This window comes from Vulpes lagopus, chromosome 20 (assembly GCF_018345385.1).
Source record: "Vulpes lagopus strain Blue_001 chromosome 20, ASM1834538v1, whole genome shotgun sequence".
Taxonomy (NCBI): Eukaryota; Metazoa; Chordata; class Mammalia; order Carnivora; family Canidae; genus Vulpes; species Vulpes lagopus.
The window spans coordinates 7,928,019-7,949,466 of record NC_054843.1 but is presented as its reverse complement, the minus strand read 5'-3'; the positions used below and the strand labels follow the sequence as shown (position 1 = coordinate 7,949,466).

At 44.8% G+C, this 21,448-nt stretch overlaps 1 protein-coding gene across 3 annotated transcripts; it reads right to left on the bottom strand.

The window, feature by feature from the left end:
- Positions 1-387: 387 nt before the first annotated feature.
- On the bottom strand, positions 388-21,363 carry LOC121479577 (phosphatidylinositol glycan anchor biosynthesis class P). 3 transcript variants are annotated; one of them, XR_005984753.1, is made up of 7 exons: positions 21,116-21,248; positions 19,548-19,651; positions 13,701-13,773; positions 13,034-13,152; positions 11,589-11,722; positions 4,530-7,607; positions 388-2,990 (listed from the first exon to the last, which is right to left on the bottom strand). XR_005984753.1 is itself a non-coding variant. In XM_041735285.1 (6 exons), exons 2-5 carry the CDS (start codon positions 19,627-19,629, stop codon positions 11,592-11,594), a joined length of 405 nt encoding a protein of 134 aa, XP_041591219.1. In that variant the 5' UTR covers positions 19,630-19,651; positions 21,116-21,248; the 3' UTR covers positions 8,933-9,206; positions 11,589-11,591. The 3 variants fall into 3 exon arrangements, 2 of the variants coding, with proteins under 2 accessions (XP_041591219.1, XP_041591220.1); XM_041735285.1 differs by lacking the exons at positions 388-2,990; positions 4,530-7,607 and adding an exon at positions 8,933-9,206; XM_041735286.1 differs by lacking the exons at positions 388-2,990; positions 4,530-7,607 and having other exon boundaries at positions 11,383-11,722; positions 21,116-21,363.
- Between the last annotated feature and the right edge of the window lie 85 nt (positions 21,364-21,448).

Below are 21,448 nucleotides of genomic sequence, written 5' to 3'. Positions count from 1 at the left end.
TACTTCATTATTCTGAAAATGATCATGGAAGACCCATTATTGCTTTCTTGAATAATTAAAGCTTAAAATGCATATTAAATAAAGAGTTTATCAATATATGATGTTGACGAGTGAACAGTCAAGCTTTGCTGGTGGGAGTGTAAAACTGTGGTTAGCTTCCTGGCAATTTGGCGATAGGTAATGAGTGCTTTTAGAAGTTTCATATCCCTTATCCTTCTGTAAATATTTCTTAGGGGTATAATTAGAGATAAGACCAAAGATTTTCATCCAGGGATATTTGTTATGGTGACATTTATACAAATAAAACTCAGGACTATCCTTAAAATCCAATAGTAGAAAATCTGTGAAATTATGGTTTATCCATAATGCCACAATATTATGCAATTGTTAACCACTCCCTATATAATTTTATTTGAAAAACGAAGCATGCAAAGTTATATTTATAGTGTTTTTTTTTGTTGTTGTTAAATGCACACGTCCTTAGGAGAGCTTACACAAGACTATTAAGAATATCTTAAAAAAAAAAAAAAAAAAAAAAAAAAGAATATCTTTGAGTGAGGGGTTATGGTGATTTTCATTTTTTTTCTTTTCTACAGTTTAAAAAAATTCTCTACAATGCGTGCATATTACTTTTAAAATAAGTGATACTGATTAAAAAACAACACAAATATTTAAAGCATCAGTCACTAGATACCATTCCATATTCATTACTCATGTAGATCTTAAATTCTATAATCATGAAACTACCTTAGCCAAATCTTATGGACTTTAATCAAGAGTATTTCTGATATAGTTTGTTGATCCAAACACTGTGCAGTTAATGGGCTCTTCAGCACCTTTCAATCACAGAAGTTATTTTGTTCGTGGCATTTTCATGATTAATCCAACATGAAAAATCTGATCTAGCCCAATTCACTACCTACCACTAATCTTATTGGTGACAAGCAGCTTCTGATAAGGATGGGTTAGAGAGGTGAGAAGGAGGGCAAGTTTGGGGATTTGACTTCCCTGAACCCATTTTCTTTGAGGGATTGGATATCTGATCTGATTTCGTTTACTTCAGATCTTTGAACAAATCATTACACAGGTATTTTGGGTAGGAAGGAGTTAAGTCAAGAAGCAGTACTCCATTTAGCATTTGTTTTGGAACCACTTACCTATTGGGTTGCTGACAGCAATAAACATTTTTTAAATACTTCAAGGAATGAAAGTAGATTGTCTTCCCATTAGAAAGAGACAGAGGAAAGTTGGTTATTTCTCTATACTCATTCCAATGAATGAGTAAAAAAAAAAACCACAAAAAAACCCCCACAAAAACCCCGAAACCAAAACAAAACAGATGAAAGTGACCTCTTAAATTTGTTAGGCATCTCTCCAAGGTGTGTGGCCCTAACTTCCAAGATGGCCTAGGAGACATATTTATTTTGTAAAATGAAGTTCAGAAAGGCAAAGATATCATCCACTTAGACCAAACATTCAATAACTCCAGCAAATGGATTGTCAATAGGCCTTGACATACATTCCTTATTCTGGCCAGAAAGGGGTAGAGTTATTCTCAAGGTTAAGTAAAGGTCATCTCTCTCTGCCAACTGCCACTCAGCAGTGATGGAAAGGCACAGGGTGGAGCTAGGTGCCTGGAAATTTCACTTAAGAAACAAATGGCCCCAGTCTGTCTGAACACTCAGGTCATTTCTCTTAGTTTTCCCATAATTGTACTGGATCAGTAGTCAAGTAAAACGACAGATTCGTCACTGATAGAATCTCTGTCCTGGGTTGACAATTCTTTAATTTGTGGGCCTTTGTGGTCAGAGGCCATTATATCTAATTGCCTTTTCGTCCTGCAGCAGTTCATCTATCTTTCACACACATTAAATTTAATCTTCTAGTTCAATGAGGACAGAGAATTTGGTCTGAAGTAGCTTTCAGACTGGTTTCAGAAACTTTAGTAAATTCAAGGGGAAAAAAATCTTAAAAGACATGGAAGTTTGAAAGGAGAACACAAATAATGCTGGCTTTCTGGTTACTTAAGGTTGTTACCAAGATCTCCACACTCACTGATAATTCTAAGTATTTAGGACCTTAAATGATTTGACTCCTTAAAACATGAAAAAAGTTTACATCTCCCTCATTGCACCTTCAAAAGTACTTAATTGTAATGCTTCTGATGATTCCAGAGAGGAGCCTCTGAACTTCCCCTTTTTCATTCAACAACCGTATACTTTGCTCTTCTGTGCTAGGAACCTGGGACCCAGGATGAATCATACAAGTTCCCAGGATGAAAAGTAAAAACAGCGCATGTGTGTGTCTTCATGTGTGTAGCAGAGAGGACATTCAGAGAGACATGGACACACTCTGGGGTATGGATGGGGAGCAGCAGCGACAACTGTGGGCTGGGATCTAAGGATTAGATCCTAGGGGTTTAGTCCACTTTGCCGGATTCAACCCTCAGGATGATCTCAAGGTAGGTGTATCCCTCTAGCACGTGAGAAAGCTGAGCTTTGGGCTGCAGGGGTTGGGGGCACCCTTTGTAAGGCCTCCCACACCACATAGGAGGTGAAGTGAGGACTCAGAGCTGGTGTTCTCCTCCAAAGCTCAAACTCTTAACCTTTCGGGCTCTCTCCCCAAGGAGCAGGGCAAAATCAGAAAGGGCTTTTATGAGTGAGGTGGTCCAGCCAAGTGTGGGGTAGTGGGACAGGGGAGCAGGTGGGCGTAGACAGAGACAGCAGAGGAGAGAGAAGAGTAATGCTGTGTAGAAGCACTTTAGTCCCTCTCACTGTTTCACAGGAGGGATGGTTATCTCACACAGTCCACTTCTGGCATTGGCGGCCTCCAGATTTGGGGTATTCAGTGGCACGACCTGGCCATCATGGGCACAGGGCTTTCTTCATGCTGCGCCATCCTTAGCCCATGAGTTTTAATCCTCAGACTTGAGGGAATACTTCTTCTGTTTCTTGATATGGATTTTAAGCCATACTTGATATTGGAGTAGCCTGAATAATGACCACAAAGACATCATCAGGTCCCAGGCCCTGGACTCTGTAAACATCACCCTCTAAGGTGACATCTTTGAAAATGTGACAAAGTTAAGGATTGTTTTATTTGGCAACATAAACACCTTATTAAGAGTGGCAGACAAGCCCTGTGGGCCAGTAGTCAACCCAGACACCCAGGACCCAGTAGCAAGCTCAGCACAGTCTCTAGGTTGCTTGCTCTGATGCTGATGGGGTGGGCATGTCGCCCTCATGCGCTGGGCCTTTCTTGGTGCAGATGATGGAGCGGTTTGGGTCATTTATGAATTCCATGCACACCTGTGTGCTCCATCCCTGAGAACCAGTCCTGCCCAGCACCTTGCTAACCTTGCACATGGCTTATGTCCATGATGGTGGTGCAGGTGGCAGTTGGGAGGAGAGAAGTTAAGGATCTCGACATGGGGAGCTGATCCTTGATTATCTAGGTGGGCCTTAAATGCAATCACGAGTGTCCTTAAAAGGGGATGATTTGATACGCACAGAAGGGAACGTCATGTGTCGTTTGTTCAGGCTGCTATAACAAAATACCACAGGCTGGGCAGCTTTAAAAAAACAAACATGTATTCCTCACTGTTCTGGAAGCTGGGAGTCCAAGATCAAGGGGCTTACAGATTCTGGGTCTGGTGAGAACCCTCTTCCTGGTTCATAAATGATCATCTTCTCACTGTGTCCTCACACGGCAGAAGGAGAGAGGGAGCTCCCTGGGGTCTCTTCAGTAGAGGCACTAATCCCACTTATGAAGGCCCCACCCATGTGACCTAATCCCCATCCAGAGGCCACACCTCCATATTGGTGGTTAGGGGTTAGGATTTCAACCTATGAATCTGTGGGGGACACAGACATTCAGTCCGCAACACCATGTGACCACCAAGGCAGAGACTGGAATACTATGGTTGCAAACCAAGGAATGCCAGCAGCCACCAGAGTCTGGACGAGGCAAGGGACAGATTCTCCTGCTGAGCCTCAGGAGGGAGCTCAGCCCTGCTGACACCTTGATTTTGGCCCAGTAAACCCGCTTTCAGACTCTTGACCTCCAGAACAGTGAGAGATGTTTCTGTTGATTTAAGCTGCGAAGTTTGAGGCAGTCTGTTATGGCAGCCCCAGGAAGCTAACACAGTGATAACAAGAACTGGTGGAAAGGCAGCATGGATTCCAGGCAGTGGTCCCCATGAGGAAAAGTATGAGATATAATGATGTTGGCCATAATTTAAGGGCCTATTGTGTGCCAAACATGATTCCCTATATTCTAGAAATTGGGTTGACAGATGAAGAAACCAAAAGTCAGAGAGGTCAAGTAACCTGCCCAAAGTCACACTGGCAGTAAGTAGTAGAGCTGGGATTTGGACTCAGGACTCATTGATCCCAAAGCCCTTGTCTTTTTACTGTGCTTCTTGGAAGTTGGCCATTTTAGTGTATATTTATTCACTATTTGTATAAAATATTGAACCTTACTGATATTTGAATGTGCAAATTAAAGCTGCATACCATTCCTTTACTTACCATATTAGTAGAAGTGGGATGAGTGGTGCTTACTGAGTCACACTGCAGCAGCTTGCTCATTTTTTGCTGCTATAGATTCACCAAGAGAAACATAACAGTGTTTTCTCTTCTTCCCACACCAGCAAGGAAGAAGCTGGCAGAGGGTCCACGTTTCTTTCAGGGGGGTGATGTGCATGTGTCTCTGGAGGAAGGACAGTAAATGGAACTTTCTGTGCAGATGACGGAGACTTTGCCTGGGCTTGTGGTTTCCAAGGCCCACTATCAATATGCAGTCCATGGCCTATTTCCAGCAGAATCTCCAAGGAGGTTTGTTAATAGGGCAGATTCCAGGACCTTCCAGACTTACTAGAGCTGGGAACCTGCATTTTAACAGCTCCTCAGGTGATTTTTGCCACTTCAAGGTTGAAATTAGACATCCACGACCGTTCTGGCAATCAGCAGGACAAAGATGATGGCTTTGTGCCTGAACGCTGCAGAGAACTGTGTTGTATTGTTAGGCTTAGGTTTGGCTATGATTGGACAACCCAAAATACGGTGGCTGAAGCAAGATGGAAGGACATTTCTCTGGCCAAGTCCAGAGGTAAGCCATCCAGGGCCGGTAGGATGTCAGGATTTGGGCTCTTACAATCTTTTTGCTCTGCTGCTGTGTGACTTCTATTCTTAAGGTCACTTCACAGTCTAAGGGGCACCTTGATGTCCACTCATTAAATCTACACCCAGGCAGCGAGCGAAATAAGGAGGGCCAAAGCAGGGCATGACTCTTCCTTGAAAGACGCTTTACAAAAGTGTCCTTCCTTCCCCTTCTGTCCAATGTACTGCCCAGAAAAAAAAACTGAGGTCACAGTGTCCTGCTGCAAGGGAAAGCGAGCTTTATTCCAGGTCATCATGTACCTCATTGAAAGTGGGGAACCACTTCAGAGAAGGCTGAGAGATGGAACACTAGGGGATGCAGAAGCCCATCTGTTGGGGTGGGTGCCCACCCCAGCACTGATGCCTGGGTGTCCCGAGACAGGGACAGAGGGACAGAGGTCTGGGAGAGGGGGGCCTTGAGTAGGTGTGGTCAGCAGGTGGTCTGTGGACCCCGAGCACGAGCCCAAGGCAGTCTGTGATCAGAGCAAGGAGGAGGTGTGGCAAGGGGTCTGGGAAAGGCACAGTGGCAGAGAGATAACAAACATGACAGATGAAATGCTTGTTCTTGGCTAGCATAAGCATACACAGCCCAAGGAAGAGTGAGGAAGGCCCCCTCCCCCTCATCCCTGAATGAATGATTATGAAATTCCTATCAACAGTGGACAGTGAGAAATCAAAACATACTTAGTAAGATTTGGAAAAGTGGAACATGGTGGCATTGCATATACTCCAGAAGCGAGGAGCACTTCATGGCCAGTGTTAGTCATGGCTCTCCAGAGAAACAGAACCAACAGCATACACATAGATACAGAAGAGATTTGTCATGGGAGTTGGCTTATGTGATTATGGGGCCTGCCATATGCCACCATCTGCCATCCATGAGCTGGAGAACCAGGAAAGCCTGTTGTATAATTCAGTCCAAATCTGAAGGCCTGAGAACCAGGAGTTCTGAGGTCCAAGGAGAGAAGATGGATGTCCCAGCTCAAGAAGAGAGAGAGAGAATCCACCCTTCCTCCACTTTTTAGTTCTATTCTGGGTCCTCAAAGGATTGGATGCCCACCCACACTGGAGAGGGTAGGTCTAATTTACCCAGTCTGATTCAAATGCTAATCTCTTCTGGAAACACTTTCACAGACTCATTCAGAAATACTGTTTTACCAGTTGCCTGGGCTTCTTTTAGCCCAGTCAAGTTGATGCATATAATTAACCGTCACACCAGATTAATGTTAGTGAACTGCAGGGATCGACCTTTTTGGAGATCAGTCTATTATATATTAAGTATCTTAAAAATGTTCAAGCCCTTTGACCCTGTAACAAATCCAACATCAGGAACCTAGCCCAAGGACACAACTTCACAAAGCTTATCCACAAAGAAGTTGATTGTTTATAATAGGGGAAAACAGGAGACAACCTAAATGTCCTGTGTAGGAAACCATGGTCTTTCTCCTCATATTTCTGCCTCAGTGACTAAAACCATTCTGCCTTCTTGGGGAAGGATTAGGGAACGCACTCCTGCACTCTATCCCACACTCCTTAACACTCAACGGGGAGGGGGTGTGACTTATCCAATGGGTGAGAAGATGGGTGAGAAATGGCAACTAGTGGGTTGTCTGCTATTTGCCAGGACCACCCAGGTGGCAGCCCTCCATGCTCTCTGGTGCATGCAGATGGCGGGGCCAAGTCTAGAGCATGCAGATGGCTGGGCCAAGTCTAGACCTCACATCTGACTTAAGGAAGAAAGTTTGGTTTTGGCTTCATTTTTATGCAGCACTTGACCATCTGGCCCCATCAATGATAAAGTGGACACTGCACTTTAATACCTGTTGGGTGCTTGTCCTTCATGGGATAGTGGTGAGGGGTGGCTGTGGTTACTCCAGCGCATGCCACCCATGGTTCATTGAGAACAGTCAAAAGAGGGGGTCCTGGAAACCAGTGTCAGAGGGCAGGATGGGGCCTCTTGAAGCCGACGCAGCAGCTGGTGCAGACTGACTCACAGCTATTTGTAATACGCAGGGGCCACGTAAACAGGCTTTATAACGCAAGTGAGCCAGCCTGGCCAACCATGGCGGGATTGGAGAGTGACATTTGAATCACTCTGAGATTCTGGCTGGCGTCATCCTGCTCTGGCCATATGGCTTTCTATGACTGTGACCTATACAAGCAGAGCTTCAACACTGGATTTGCAGAAATAGCCTGAGACAGGTATTATTGGAGAGAGTTTTTCTCCTGGCCCATGTGAAAGATATAAAATCTCAGCCCACAAATGCCTCTGCTCAAGAATTTTCACTGATTTTCAATAAGGTCATCACTTCGAACTCCGTGGCTCCTTTGGTTCCTGAGATCTCTATTGTATTTCCAGCAGAGAAGAGTTGGTTGTTGGTCATAAGTCCACACAGGTGACCATTGAGATATCCACTGGCTCTATGTGGCTCCATTCTGATTTGGTGGCTATTTTTTGAAAAAAAAAAAAAAAAATAGTGCTGTTTTTTGAAAAATGAACTTTGGTTGTGTCTAGACGATTAGAAAAGGTGGGATGAGTAAATTTCTTTTGAGAGGGCAATTGAGCGAGCAAGAATGAGCAGGGGAGGGCAGCCCGGGGGGCTCAGCGGTTTAGCACCTGCCTTCGGCCCAGGGCGTGATCCTGGAGACCCAGGATCGAGTCCCATGTCGGGCTCCCTACATGGAGCCTGCTCCTTCCTCTGCCTGTGTCTCTGCCTCTCTCTCTCTCAAGAATAAATAAAATTAAAAAAAAAAAAAAACTCAGTTATTCTCAAGTCTTCTGTCTCCTTTCTTAAAAAAAAAAAAAAGAATGAGCAGGGGAGGCGGATGGAGAATCTTAAGCAGCCCCCACCCATGCCCAGCGGAGCCTATTGCAAGGCTCCATCTCATGACCCTGGGATCATGACCTGAATCGAAATCAAGAATCAGATGCTTAACCGATTGAGCCACCCAGGTGCCCCTAGGGATAAGTAAATTTCTGCCTGTTCCAAAGTAGTATCACAATTAACCAAACGGAGTTTTACGCTAGATGAGAAGATCTTGACAACTGCCACAGCCTGACCTGCACCTTGGGAAGACAAATCAAGAAGAGCCCCTTCTTTTCCGCCTCCCCTTCCCCACATCCTATCCAGGCTGCACTGTAGCGACTGGCTAGGAGGGGGATCTCTATTGTCCAATGTACTGGGGGTTTGGGACAACTGTGGCAGCCCTGGATTTATTCAGGTTTTCTAAGTTCTGTGGGTATGGGGCTGGTATTATATATTGGTTGTCCCACTGACTCCCTGAGAAAGTGGGTCATAGAAGTTTGGGGTTGGATCAGTTTGCTGAAGAAGTGACACCTATTCAAATGAGACCCTAGGCATCAGCTTCTGGGGAAAACCTAGGCTCCTGACTGAGATCCTGCTCATACAGGGAAAATCAAGAAATTAGGGAAATTAGGGAGGGAAGAATTTTGGATTTGAATTCTCTTGGCTTATCATTAAGGTGGTTTCATATTTGGACTTCCATAATGAAATTCTTATTGAGAATCTAATTACTGGAGGGGGTTTTCTTAAGACTGGAAAATGTTTATACTGCATACATTTTGGGGGTATTTTATACTATTACTTGGGCTTATTGTAAAACACAGTGTTTTTTTCAAACATTTTTCTTAATTACAATATGCAGCAGGGAAATGCATTACATATCCTGGCCCTGTAACTGAAGCACAGTTTTTTACAAAATAAAAACATCTCAGCTGGGTTTCCCATGAAAGCAGAGCCTATGACAAAAGCTTGTGTGTGGGCAGTTTATTTGGGAAGTGACACTCGGGAGGAGTGGGCAGCAAGGGAGCAAAACTGAAGAGCCAATACAGGCATGCGTTGCTGAGGTCACCGTTGCCATGGTGACTGCAGCTCAGTCTCCCAAGACCTTCGGGGAGCTGACGAAAATGAAGCTCACAACTGCTTTGATGGGGGATGGATGCCTGCCACAGAGAGCTCCATGGGGTCCTTTGGGTGTTGAGCCGCCTCTCTTCAGGGTGCACTGCTGAGTGGCACCTGTGCTGACCTGATCAAAGGGCATCAGTAGCTGGAGTAAGGGGTGGACTAGAAAGGATCTGACGTGGCCAGGTCTTCAATCAAGATATTTATCTGTACCAAGTACAATACTGTATCCTACGCTAGTTCATACACACATACACACACACACTCACTCACTCTCTTTCTCTAGTTGAGGCCCACTAAGCAGTGGTTCTCAAAGCGAAGTCTGGAGACTCTGTTTCAGGGGGTCTGTGAGGCCAAAACCAATTTCATAAAACCATTAAGGTGCTATTTCTCTTTTCCACTCTCATTCTCTCACAAATGTGCAGTGGTTTTCCAGAGGCTTTGTGACATGTGCTATTGGAATGGATTGAATACAGAAGCAGATAGGAGAACCCAGCTGTCTTCCATTAAGGCAGACATTTAAAGAGATTTGCAAAAATGTAAAATAATGCTACTCGCCTAGCTAAATTTTAGGAAATATAGTTATTTTTCATAAAATGTTATTTAAATATACCAAAATGTAATGGGTTTATTATTTACAAACAAGTATTTTTAAAATTCCTATTTTAGTTTCTAAGTATATCCACATATATGAAAGCTCTTTGGAAACACTCTTTGTGAGTACAAAGGAGTCCTGAGATTTTTTAAAAATAGTGAGAATAGTTGCACTAAACTGACCAAGGCCCTGGAAAGAATCGAATCCCATAATTTGAGAAACATGGACATAATCTCTTGTGAGCTATAAAAACAATGTCATTGGGAAACAATGAAAAGTTAATAGGAGGCTTGAGGTGGGTGGGATACTGGAGTTAATTAAGGGCCTTTTCTGACCCCTTTCAAAACCTTCTTAGGCCTATCACTGGCCTGAGGGGAATACAAAAGGATGATTCTGAACTGGGCAAGAGTCTCACAAAGGTGGGAGGACTGCTCTGCTAACTATTCATTCTTCCAAAGAAACAGCTGCTCTCTGGTCACAGTCAATAATACTGTAATACCTTCACATGGTGACGGATGAGAACTAATCCTATTGTGGTGAACATTTTTGTAATGCATAAAAATATCAAACTGGTACCTTATCACCTGAAATTAATATAATATTGTATGCCAAATATAATTCAATGTTAAAAAGCACTAGTTACATGATATTAATGCTATGCTTCTGTTATAGGCAAGTAACTACAACCCAGATCAAGACTAACCTCTCAGCAGGTTCCCTCATGCCTTTCCTGGCAAATACTGCTATTGTGTATTTATCACCAAAGGTTAGTTTTTCCTGCTTTCGAGTTTCATATAAATGGAATCATACAGTATATATTCTTTTATGACTATTTTTTTTCCCTAACATATGTGTGTGATATTCATTCATGTTTGGCTCAGGTGGTGATCCCAGGGTTCTGAGGTCGAGTCCCACACAGGGTTCATTGCACGGAGCCTGCTTCTCCCTCTGCCTGTGTCTCTGCCTCTCCCTGTGTCTTTCATGAATAAACAAATAAAATCTTTAAAAAACAAAAACAAAACAAAACAAAAAACACGTAAGCACTTTCAGAAAGAATCTTAACACTGCTACAATTAGAAAAATACCTGGTATGTGCTAAGTACTCAACAAATGATTCTTTCTGTCTGAGACGCAAATCTGATGGCAAGAACACACAAATTAAAAGTACCCTTCTCCCAAATCTAAGAGTTTGAATTCTAGGCCTTTAAGAAAAAACAGCAGGAAGGACATAATTGCCATTTAAAAATTGCAACATGGGGGATCCCTGGGTGGCGCAGCGGTTTGGCGCCTGCCTTTGGCCCAGGGCGCGATCCTGGAGACCCGGGATCGAATCCCACGTCAGGCTCCCGGTTCATGGAGCCTGCTTCTCCCTCTGCCTGTGTCTCTGCCGCCTCTCTCTCTCTCTCTGTGACTATCATAAATAAATAAAAAAAAATTTAAAAAAAAATAAATAAATGAAAAATTGCAACATGAACACTTCTCTGGAGGGACTTCTTGCTTTTACTGATATTTATTTTTTAAAAAGTCTGCTATATGGTAATGCAGTATTTTATTTATTCTGTTCCTTAATAACTAATATTTAAAAATTTGGTTTAAAAGAAGCAACTTACTTTTTTAAAAAATTTTTATTTATTTATGATAGTCACAGAGAGAGAGAGAGAGAGAGAGAGAGAGAGAGAGAGAAGGGGCAGAGACATAGAGGGAGAAGCAGGCTCCATGCACTGGGAGCCCGTCGTGGGATTCGATCCCAGGTCTCCAGGATCGTGCCCCGGGCCAAAGACAGGTGCTAAACCGCTGCGCCACCCAGGGATCCCGTTTTTAAGATTTCAATATGGTGTGTAAGAATCAAAATAATTATGGTTAAAATCATTACATCAAAAACTTAAATGCGTGTAGTGTGAGTCTACATACAATTTAGTTTTTGGCATAATGTTCTTTGGTTGCAAGGAAGAACATCTGGTTTACTTCACTAATAGGAATATCCCTTAATGCTGGGATGGCCTCTTCTTGATATTTCTTCTGCTGTTGATTTTTAGCATAGTTATCTGTAAGAAGAGGACAAAAAGTTCTGTTTACCCAAGCAAGTTCTTCTATTCTTTCTGTGCCTTATGGAGATCCACCAGTTTACTAGGTTAACATCTGCATAATAACAAATGCCATGTTGAACATAATTAAAAGGCTACTTAAATTCTCTCTTTAGAAGAAATGTCCCAATTAGAATGAAAATCAGGAAAGTACTTTCTGCATCTCTAACTAGTTTGAGAAATTAATATTTCATTCAACTACACAATGATGATTAAAGTCCCATCTGTGGGGACCCCTGGGTGGCTCAGCGGTTTAGCGCCTGCCTTTGGCCCAGGGCGCGATCCTGGAGTCCCAGGATCGAGTCCCACGTCGGGCTCCCGGCATGGAGCCTGCTTCTCCCTCCTCCTGTGTCTCTGCCTCTCTCTATCATAAATAAATAAATAAATCTTAAAAAAAAAAAAAAGTCCCATCTGCACATTTCTCATAGGGACAGAATTATACCCAGGCTTAGAAAATATATTTAACCTAATACCCCCACATTATTAAATCATTTGGTACATTTGTGCAAACTTAACAATGTCCCCTCTTTGCACAAATTGTCTATTTGCTGTAATTCTAGGCGAGAATGCAGGGAATACACTACCTTACCAGAAAGAAGTCTAAAAATACTATAACTGGTTTTCAAAATACATTGTATAGGCTAATGAAAAAAAGGTGTTGAAAAGTTAAAAAAAAAAAAAAAAAAGAAAAAAACAAAACCACACCAAGCAACTTAGAAAACATTTCACTTCCAAAAAAACCCCCTTCACTTCCTAGAATCTAAGCAAGGTCAGGAATTTAATTTATTTTAATCTTTAGACTTAGGGGAATTAAAAAAAAAAACCCTCCAAAAACACACTGTGGCTTTTCTATCTACCATAATTGGGGTCAGGTGTATACAAAGATCCTGAGGAACATGCACACTCTCGTATCCTTCTACTGCACAAGGTCTGCATGGACCTATTTGCTATTCTTTGATCAACACTGCCTGTTTAGGATGAAATATTTTTCTCAGGCACAGTTGCTAAGGAACATATATACTTGTGGTCTTTATGGAAAAATATACCTGCTGACTGCTGCTGTAAATAGCATATTCATCAGAATTTATTTCTGCCAAATAAACATTTCCTCTGGTATAACTTTGTATTTATTTCTCCTGGGTTCTTTTTACTGTGGTGATGTGTATTACCTACTGCAGTCTATTCTTGGTTGCTTTTCTTGATAAAACTGCTAATACCTTGCTCTTCCCTCCCCGGCCCCCTCCCCAGCAGCTCCCTTTGATATTCATTTACCTGTGATTGTATGAATGGAGTTGAGTGGAGAGGTACTCATCATGTTTATTCCAAATAAGAGTACATAACCAATTAATATAATAATGAGGAGGTAGACGGGCAATGCAACTGCCCAATATCTGCAAAAGAATATTAAAGTAGGTAACTGTCTAAAAAGGTCATCATTCTCAAGAATCCATCACCAAGTTAAAATGCTTTTTAAATTTGATTTTTTAAAGTAATACATGTATATAAAATAGTAAAATTGTTCTACAAGGTCTGTAATGAAAAGCTGCAGTCCTATATCATTCTCTACCACAGCACTATGGAAAAAGTGGGAACTCAGTCAGTTACCTCTCACCTGTCTGCAATCCATTTCCTTGAATTCTTTTGATACTTATCTGCTATCCCATTATGTGTTCCTGTAGGTTTATATCTTAAATATTTTTCCTCTATAGTGTTATCTTAGCAAGATGTTGGGAGGAAATGGAGAAAATGATGTGTGTTCACCTCACTATCTTGAATTAGAGGTGTATAGATAATGACCTTTGAAAGCTTTACACTTCTATACGGCTATTTGTGGATCTTAAAAGAATAAATATTTAAAATTAGGGTAGTCATAAGGAAAAATTATGATCCTTAAAAACAGGATTAATATATATTTATTTAAGAAAAACATTAAACTTACTTTTGAGGCCAATAGGTTAAGCCTAAGGAGTTTAGCCAAGATTCAGGAATAAAAGCCCACACGAGATATAGTACTGCAGAAAGGAACAAACACAAGAATAAAGAGAAGTCAGTAAGGCATGCATCTAATTTATCAAGGTTCAGATAAAACAATAAGCTCCTGGGGTGCCTGGTGGCCCAGTCAGTTAAGCATCTAATTCTTGATTTTGGTTCAGGTCATGATCTCAGGGTTGTGGGATGGAGCCCCCATCAGGTTCTGCGCTCACCAGAGTCTACTCATGATTCTCTCTCCTCCTCTCCCTCTGGCCCTCTCACTCACACACGCTCTCTTGCTCTTTCTCTAAAATAAATGAATCTGTAACAAAAACCAAAAGCCTTTTTGAAGGTTTCCTGATAACCTCAGAAATGAATTTTCTTTCTTTTCAGTCTCCTAGCTCCTTACTTACATCATTCTTATAATATCTGTGATAAAGTGGTATGTTTTGCCTTGCTGTGAAACGGACGCCTAAAACGTCACCATCTTGCAAATCCAAAACTCTGCGCCCATTAAACAACTCCGTTTCTCATTAGTCTTTTCTTTCTTTTTTAAAGATTTTATTTATTTATTCATGAGAGACAGAGAGAGAGAGAGAGAGAGAGAAAGAGAGAGAGAGGCAGAGACACAGGCAGAGGGAGAAGCAGGCTCCATGTAGGGAGCCCGATGTGGGATTCAATCCCAGGACTCCAGGATCATGCCCTGAGCCAAAGGCAGACGCTCAACCGCTGAGCCACCAGGTGGCCCCCATTAGTCTTTCTTTTAAAACATGTCTTAACTCTCACATTGTATGTTAAGCAATTTAAGGGCAGAAATCACATCATAGCAATTGTTGTGTTACTTGTAGCACCTAGCAATTGGCTATATATATATATATCAGCCATTCAACACTTTATCCCCACAGGATTGAAATGACTATAGACACTGGTTGCTCCAAGGTGAATTTACCTACCGTTGTTCCAATCCACCTCATGATTCCACCTCATCTTACAGAATATAATCTTATTTCCCTCAAGCCCAGTCTTTGTGACACCTTTTATTGGTGTAAATACGTAAAAACAACAGCTAACCCCCAAGCGCTCACTGTGGGCTAAGCACACTTTAAAGCATCTCACACGCATTATTTAATTCAATTCTTAAAACAATCCTAGGATATGTATGCCATTTTTGCCATTTTTACAGATGAAATGAAATCTCAGAAATGTCACGGCATCTGCCCAAGGTAAGGGGCAGAGACAAATTTCAAACTATCCATATCAATGATGTTGAAGGAGTCATATTCTACATCGGGAGCATTAGAGACAACGGTGAACCCAAAAGACATGGCTCTGCCCTTCCTGAGCTTAAAATCTAGGGGAGGGAATAGAGAAGAGTAAATTGGTATTTTTTACCACATTGTGGTAAGTGCTAATGCGTAATAAACGGTGATATAAGAGCACATAAGAAGGACCTTAGCCGAGCAGCTTGGGTAGCTCAGCGGTTTAGTGCCGCCTTCAGCCCAGGGTGGGATCCTGGAGACCCGGGATAGAGTCCCACGTCGGGCTCCCTGCATGGAGCCTGCTTCTCCCTCTGCCAGTGTCTCTGCCTCTCTCTGTGTGTGTCTCTCATGGATAAATAAATAAATAAAATCTAAAAAAAAAAAAAAAAAAACGACCTAGCCCCCACACTAGTGCTGATAGAGGTGATGTTAATGGTTTCCTGGAGGAAATGACTAAACCAGGGCCTAAATAATCAGTAGGGGATTAGCCAGGTTAAAAATGTATACATCTGGGGCCTGAAGATAAGGAAGGAAGGAAATACAAGAAAACGGTGATCCCTGCCATGATCCACAGAGAGAACACAAGGGATCTGGTGAGGGAATTGGTGTGACTAGATAGTAGAGAGAAAAGGTGTCATGGGACAGGGTTGCAGCTTGTGATAGCTTTTAAGATGAATGAAATACAAAGAGTAGGGAAGCATAACATAAAATCATAAATGGAAGTGACTGACTTTACTTAATTGACTGAATGAACATTTATTCAACATCTACTCTATGCCAGGCACTATGTAAAAGTCAAGGCTATATAGAAATAAGAGAGTCCCGATTCTCACAAACTAGTGTGTAGGACAGAAATGAGTCAAATGTGATGGTAAGAACTTCCCATGCATTAGCTCATTTGACCCTTTCCAAACTCTCTAGGGTGCACGGTATTATTATCCCTAATCCATTAATGAAAAAAATCAAGGCACAGGGAATTTCAGTAACTTGCTTCAGATCTCCCAGCTAAAAGTTACTGCGCTGGAATGTGAACCTAAGCAGTGTGTTCATACTATACTTTCAGGCATAGCAAGAGCATTAGTAAAACCATGCAAGTGGGGAGGAGTATGATGCATCTTGGGGAAACTTTAAGCCATTTAGAGTGAATGCGGCATAAAGTGTAAGGCTCTGAGTGCTGAGAAATAAAGATGGGAATGTGAACAGGTCCCAGATCATGAAATATATTGTACAAGGAACTTGGACTTTATGCTGTAAGCAATGGAGTGAACTGGATATTTTGTCTGTTTTAAACTTTAAAGATATAGCAAACTACAAAGAGAAATGACTATTCATACCCCAACCAGGGGTTTTAAGCAGAGGAGTCAGGGGATCAGCCAGATTAAAAAGGTATATAGTTGGGGCCTACTGATGAGGAAGAAGTAAATAGGAGAAAATGGTGTTTCCTGCCATGATCCAGAGAGAGAGCTGTAATAATTTTTTTTTTTAAGATTTTATTTATTTATTCATGAGAGACAGAGAGAGAGGCAGAGACACAGGCAGAGGGAGAAGCAGGCCCCATGCAGGGAGCCCGACATGGGACTCAATCCTGGGACACCGGGGACAATGACCTGAGCTAAAAGCAGATGGTCAACCACTGAGCCACCCAGGCATCCTGAGAGCTGTGATGATTGTGTGCAGGATGTATCTGTGGAAGAGCAGAGGCAGTAAGAAGCCCCACCAGATGTGGCAGGAGTGGATGAGTTAGGAGGAGAAGAAAAAGTGTAAGTGAAGAACAACTCCTAGGTTTTTAGAGTGGATGTCTCGAAACTTCAAGCCATGGGGCACCTGGGTGGCTTAGCTGGTTAAGCATCTGACTCTTGATTTTGGCTCAGGTTGTGACCTCAGGATGGTGGGATCAGCTCCATGCTGGGTGAGGAGCCTGCTTAAGATTCTCTGTTCTCTCTTTCAAAAAAAAAAAAAAAAAAATCAAGCCTGAGGACACAGAGTACCTGAGCACTCCTCTACAGAGCAATAAGTGATCTTCCAGAAATATAAATCGGACCAGACTGCTTGTCTGCTCAAACTCTTAAAATAAATTAGATACCTTTAGAATAAAATCCAAACTCCTTGCCAGGGCTTACAAGAACTTAAATGTCCTGCCCACCTCTCCAATGTCCAGTCCTGGTGCCCCATGCACCAGCTCCAGACAATGTCTCAAGGCCATTGAGACTGTCTGCCTGGAATGTTCTTCCTTTCACTCTTTTAATGGATGGCTCCTTCTCTTCCATCATGTCTTAGTCAACTATCACCTTCTTAAATGAGGTGTTTCCTCTCACTTGCTATTCCAATTGTGTCCCACCCACCACACTCTCTTTACTCCCTATCATTTCCCTTTATTTCCTTCAATGTTATCATCAAAATCCGTAATTACTGTTACGGACTGGATGTGTGCATGTTCCCCAAATTCATACATTGAAGCTCGAATCCCTAAACCTAACTACCTCCCAAAATCATGAGGGTGGGGTCCCATAATGGGATTAGTGCCGTTAAAGGAAAATAAGAGACCAGGGCTTCTGTTCACTCTCCCTCTACTCTGTAAGGACACAGCAAGAAGGTGGCTGTCTGCAAGCCAGGAAAAGGGCCTTCACCAAGAACCCAACCTGCTGGTACCCTGATCTTGTACTTCCCAGCTTCCAGAACCTTGAAAAATAAATGTCTACTGTTTAAGCCTCCCAGTCTATGACATTTTGTTATAGTGGCCTGAGCAGCCTGAGAAAATTGCCTTGTTTTTAATTCAGTAAATATTCAAATGTACAGAGAATTGTGTAATCCTCCTGCACCCACTACCTAGTTTTTTTTTTTTTTTTTTTTTTTTTTTGATGATAGTCACAGAGAGAGAGAGAGAGAGAGACAGAGACACAGGCAGAGGGAGAAGCAGGCTCCATGCACCGGGAGCCCGACGTGGAATTCGATCCCGGGTCTCCAGGATCGCGCCCTGGGCCAAAGGCAGGCCCCAAACCGCTGCACCACCCAGGGATCCCCCACTACCTAGTTTTATCATAATTGCCAGGTATGGCCTCTGACTTCTCTATCCTATTACTTTTGCCTCACTTTCTCAGGCTTCAACCTCACTGACCTGCACCTGTTCCGTGAACCCACAGGCATGCTCTTCTAAAGGCTTCTGTACTGGCTATTCTCTGGGTGACTCTTTTCCCAGATTGCCCCATGGCTAACTCCCACTTTTCATGTCTGTGCTGAAATCTTATCTCTTAGTGAAGCATTTCCAGACTGCTGTATTTAAAACAGCAACCTCCTCCCATTTCTTATCCTCCTTTCTTAATTTTTCCCCATGGTACATGTTATCATCTGACATCCTATTTGTATTACTTATTTAATTTGTTCATTGGCTATCTCCCCCTACTAGAATGAAAACCCTCTGAGAGCAGGAAATTTTTGAATATTTTGCTCCTCCTTTGCCTATAACAGTGGCAAGTAGTAAGCACTCAAGAATTTGTAGCATTAATTTTTGGTTGTGGGCCATAACAACTTCTTACTAGGTATGTCTCTGGAGGCAAGGGAAACAAAAGCCAAAATAAGCTATTGGGATGTCACCAAGATGAAAAGCTTCTACTTCTATATGGAAGGAAACAATCAATGAAACTAAAAGGCAACCTACAGAATTTTATCACCACCCTTTTAAGATGAAGAATCTGAAGGTTGAAGAGCTTAGACAAATGGTCCCGGGTGACACAGCTAGTCCCTGGAGGAGTCAGGATTTGAACTCAAGTCACAACTTCTTTAGTCCATACACTACCCTTGCCAACAGCATGGCTGGCTGTACTGATGCAGTCAGAGTTCAGAAATACTACACTCCCTCACCTCCCTTGTATTCCACAAAATTCCAAAAAGTTGGATGGGGACACTCAATCTTTCTCCTGTTTTCCTTAGAATTCCTACATCCTTTAGAGGAGAGACCTGGGGCCTGCTGTGCGAACCTGGGCACATTACTGTCTCAGTAAGCATCAGTTTTCCTTATTGGAAAATAGGATCTTCCAAGAACTAAGCCAGATCTAGCAAAGTAAAGCGCACATAGCTTCTCCAGCCTAATTCTCTTCACTTGGCTCCCAGAGGCTGCACCTGCACCAACTTACTCACTCTAAACCTGTCATTCAAAACCTTCCCACACCTTTCTTCTTATTGCTGGGGAGAAACCTCACCCTGATTTCCCAGTTGGATTTCAGGTCTCTCTACTGGGTTCCCATGGCTCTTTTCACACTGTTAATTGTAGATTTACTGGTCTTGTCTTGTCCAGAAGACTATGACCACAGGGACCGGGTATTACCTACTTTGCGATCCTGTCTGGTGCTGTATAAATATTTATTGAGATTATTTACGCTTCTGTCGGACATATCAAACACCAACTGCAAATTCCCTTCAGGTTTTCTTAAAAAAGAGACAGAGGGGTAGAAAAGAATCACAGATCATTATGTGCACATTCTAAGAACAAATGCAGTAATATCCTTGCCGTTGAACACAAGAACAAAAAGGCACTGGCCATCCATCAGGGAAGTACTTACTGAAGCCAAATTGGGAGCTTAAGAAAAGAACAAAGCCATAAATCGCTCTTTCTGGCAATGGCGACGGTGAATTTTCCACCATTTTCCCTGTGGCTTTAGACAATCTGTGGGAAGGAAACACAATCATCATCAATGATTTACTCCCCCCTCCTCACACTGGTCTGTTGCAGCCTCATCGCTTTGGTAGGGGCACGGCCTCCGCAGCTTCCCGCCCCCACCCCCAGCCTAAAGCAGGCTACGCGGGCCCCTGCACGCACACCTCCAGCACCCACTGGCCCTGCACGCGCACGCCCCCCCCCCCACAGTGGGCGGGCGCGCGCTCCCTGCGCAGAGGGCAGGGGAGGGGAGGGGAGGGAAAAGGAGAGGAGAGAGAAAGGGAGGGGAGAGGAGGGGAGGGGAGGGGAGGGGAGAAGGGGGAACAGGAGAGGAGGGGGGGGGAGGGGGCGGGAGGGGGACAGGAGAGCAGAGGAGGGGACGGGAGAGGAGGGGAGAGGAGGGGGGCAGGAGAGCAGAGGAGGGGACGGGAGAGGAGGGGAGAGGAGGGGAGAAGGGAGGGGAGAGGAGGAGAGGAGAGAGGGGAGAGGAGGGGAAAGGAGAGGAGGGGATGGGACGGGAGAGCAGAAGACGGAACAGGAGAGGAGGGGAGAGGAGGGGACAGAGAGCAGAGGAGGGGACGGGAGAGGAGGGGAGAGGAGGGGGGAGGAGAGCAGAGGAGGGGACGGGAGAGGAGGGGAGAGGAGGGGGGCAGGAGAGCAGAGGAGGGGACGGGAGAGGAGGGGAGAGGAGGGGGGCAGGAGAGCAGAGGAGGGGACGGGAGAGGAGGGGAGAGGAGGGGGGCAGGAGAGCAGAGGAGGGGATGGGAGAGGAGGGGAGAAGAAGGGAGGGGAGAGGGGGAGAGGAGGAGAGGAGAGGGGAGAGGAGGGGAAAGGAGAGGAGGGAAGGGGACGGGAGAGCAGAAGACGTAACAGGAGAGGAGGGGAGAGGAGGGGACAGGAGGAGCAGAGGAGGGGACGGGAGAGGAGGGGGAGAGGAGGGGGGCAGGAGAGCAGAGAGGACGGAGAGAGGAGAGGAGGGGGCAGGAGAGAGGAGGGGACGGAGAGGAGGGGGAGAAGGAGGGGAGAGGAGGAGAGGAGAGGGGAGAGGAGGGGAGAGGAGGGGAGGAGAGGGGAAAGGAGAGGAGGGGAGGGGACGGGGAGAGCAGAAGACGGACAGGAGAGGAGGGGAGGGAGGAGAGAGGAGAGGAGGGGAGTGGACAGGAGAGCAGAGGAGGGGAGGGGAGAGGAGGGGAGGAGAGGGGAGAGGAGGGGAGTGGACAGGAGACCAGAGGAGGTGACGGGAGGGGAGGGGAGGGGAGACGAGGGGACGGGAGAGCGGAGGAGAGAAGAGGAGGGGAGGGGAAGGTCGGGGAGGGGAGAGGAGGGGAGGGCCGCGCGCCGCTCCCGCCCCGCAGGCTTCGCCTCCCTGCCGAGAGGGCGCAGCAGGGCCGGGACCGGTCCTGCCCCCCCCACCCCGGGGGAGCTTCCGTTTCTCATTCTAGGGTAGAGATGTGGGGGGGGCAGGCCCTGGACCTGAGGTGTTGGAAGCGCCCACGCAAGCCCCTCCCGACAGCTCGGCCGCCTCCGCGCCCAGTCCCCTGCGCAGGCGCCTTCCGAGGAGCCTCCGCGGGGGCGAGAGGCGAAAGCCGAAGGAAAGGCCGGGCGGCCGCGGCGCCCCCTCCTCCGACCCTGGCGCGGGCGCAGGCGCAGGCGCAGCGCGACCCTCGTCCGCCGGAGCGCTGGGCTCGCGGCCGCGGAGGGGGCGGGGCGGCGCGCCTGCGCCTGCGCCTGCGCGCTGCCCACGTGACGCGCCTGCCGCCCGCGCCGCCGCCCGCTCCCGCCCGCCCGCCGGCTGACGTGGAGGGC

Coding starts and splice junctions, on each gene's coding strand:
- LOC121479577 (XM_041735286.1), bottom strand. CDS start 19,629: ATGGTGGAAAATTCACCGTCGCCATTGCCAGAAAGAGCGATTTATGGC. Junction 13,774..19,547: donor AAGCTCCCAATTTGGCTTCA/GTAAGTACTTCC, acceptor TCCTTTCTGCAG/TACTATATCTCGTGTGGGCT. Junction 13,153..13,700: donor TTAACCTATTGGCCTCAAAA/GTAAGTTTAATG, acceptor ATTCTTTTGCAG/ATATTGGGCAGTTGCATTGC.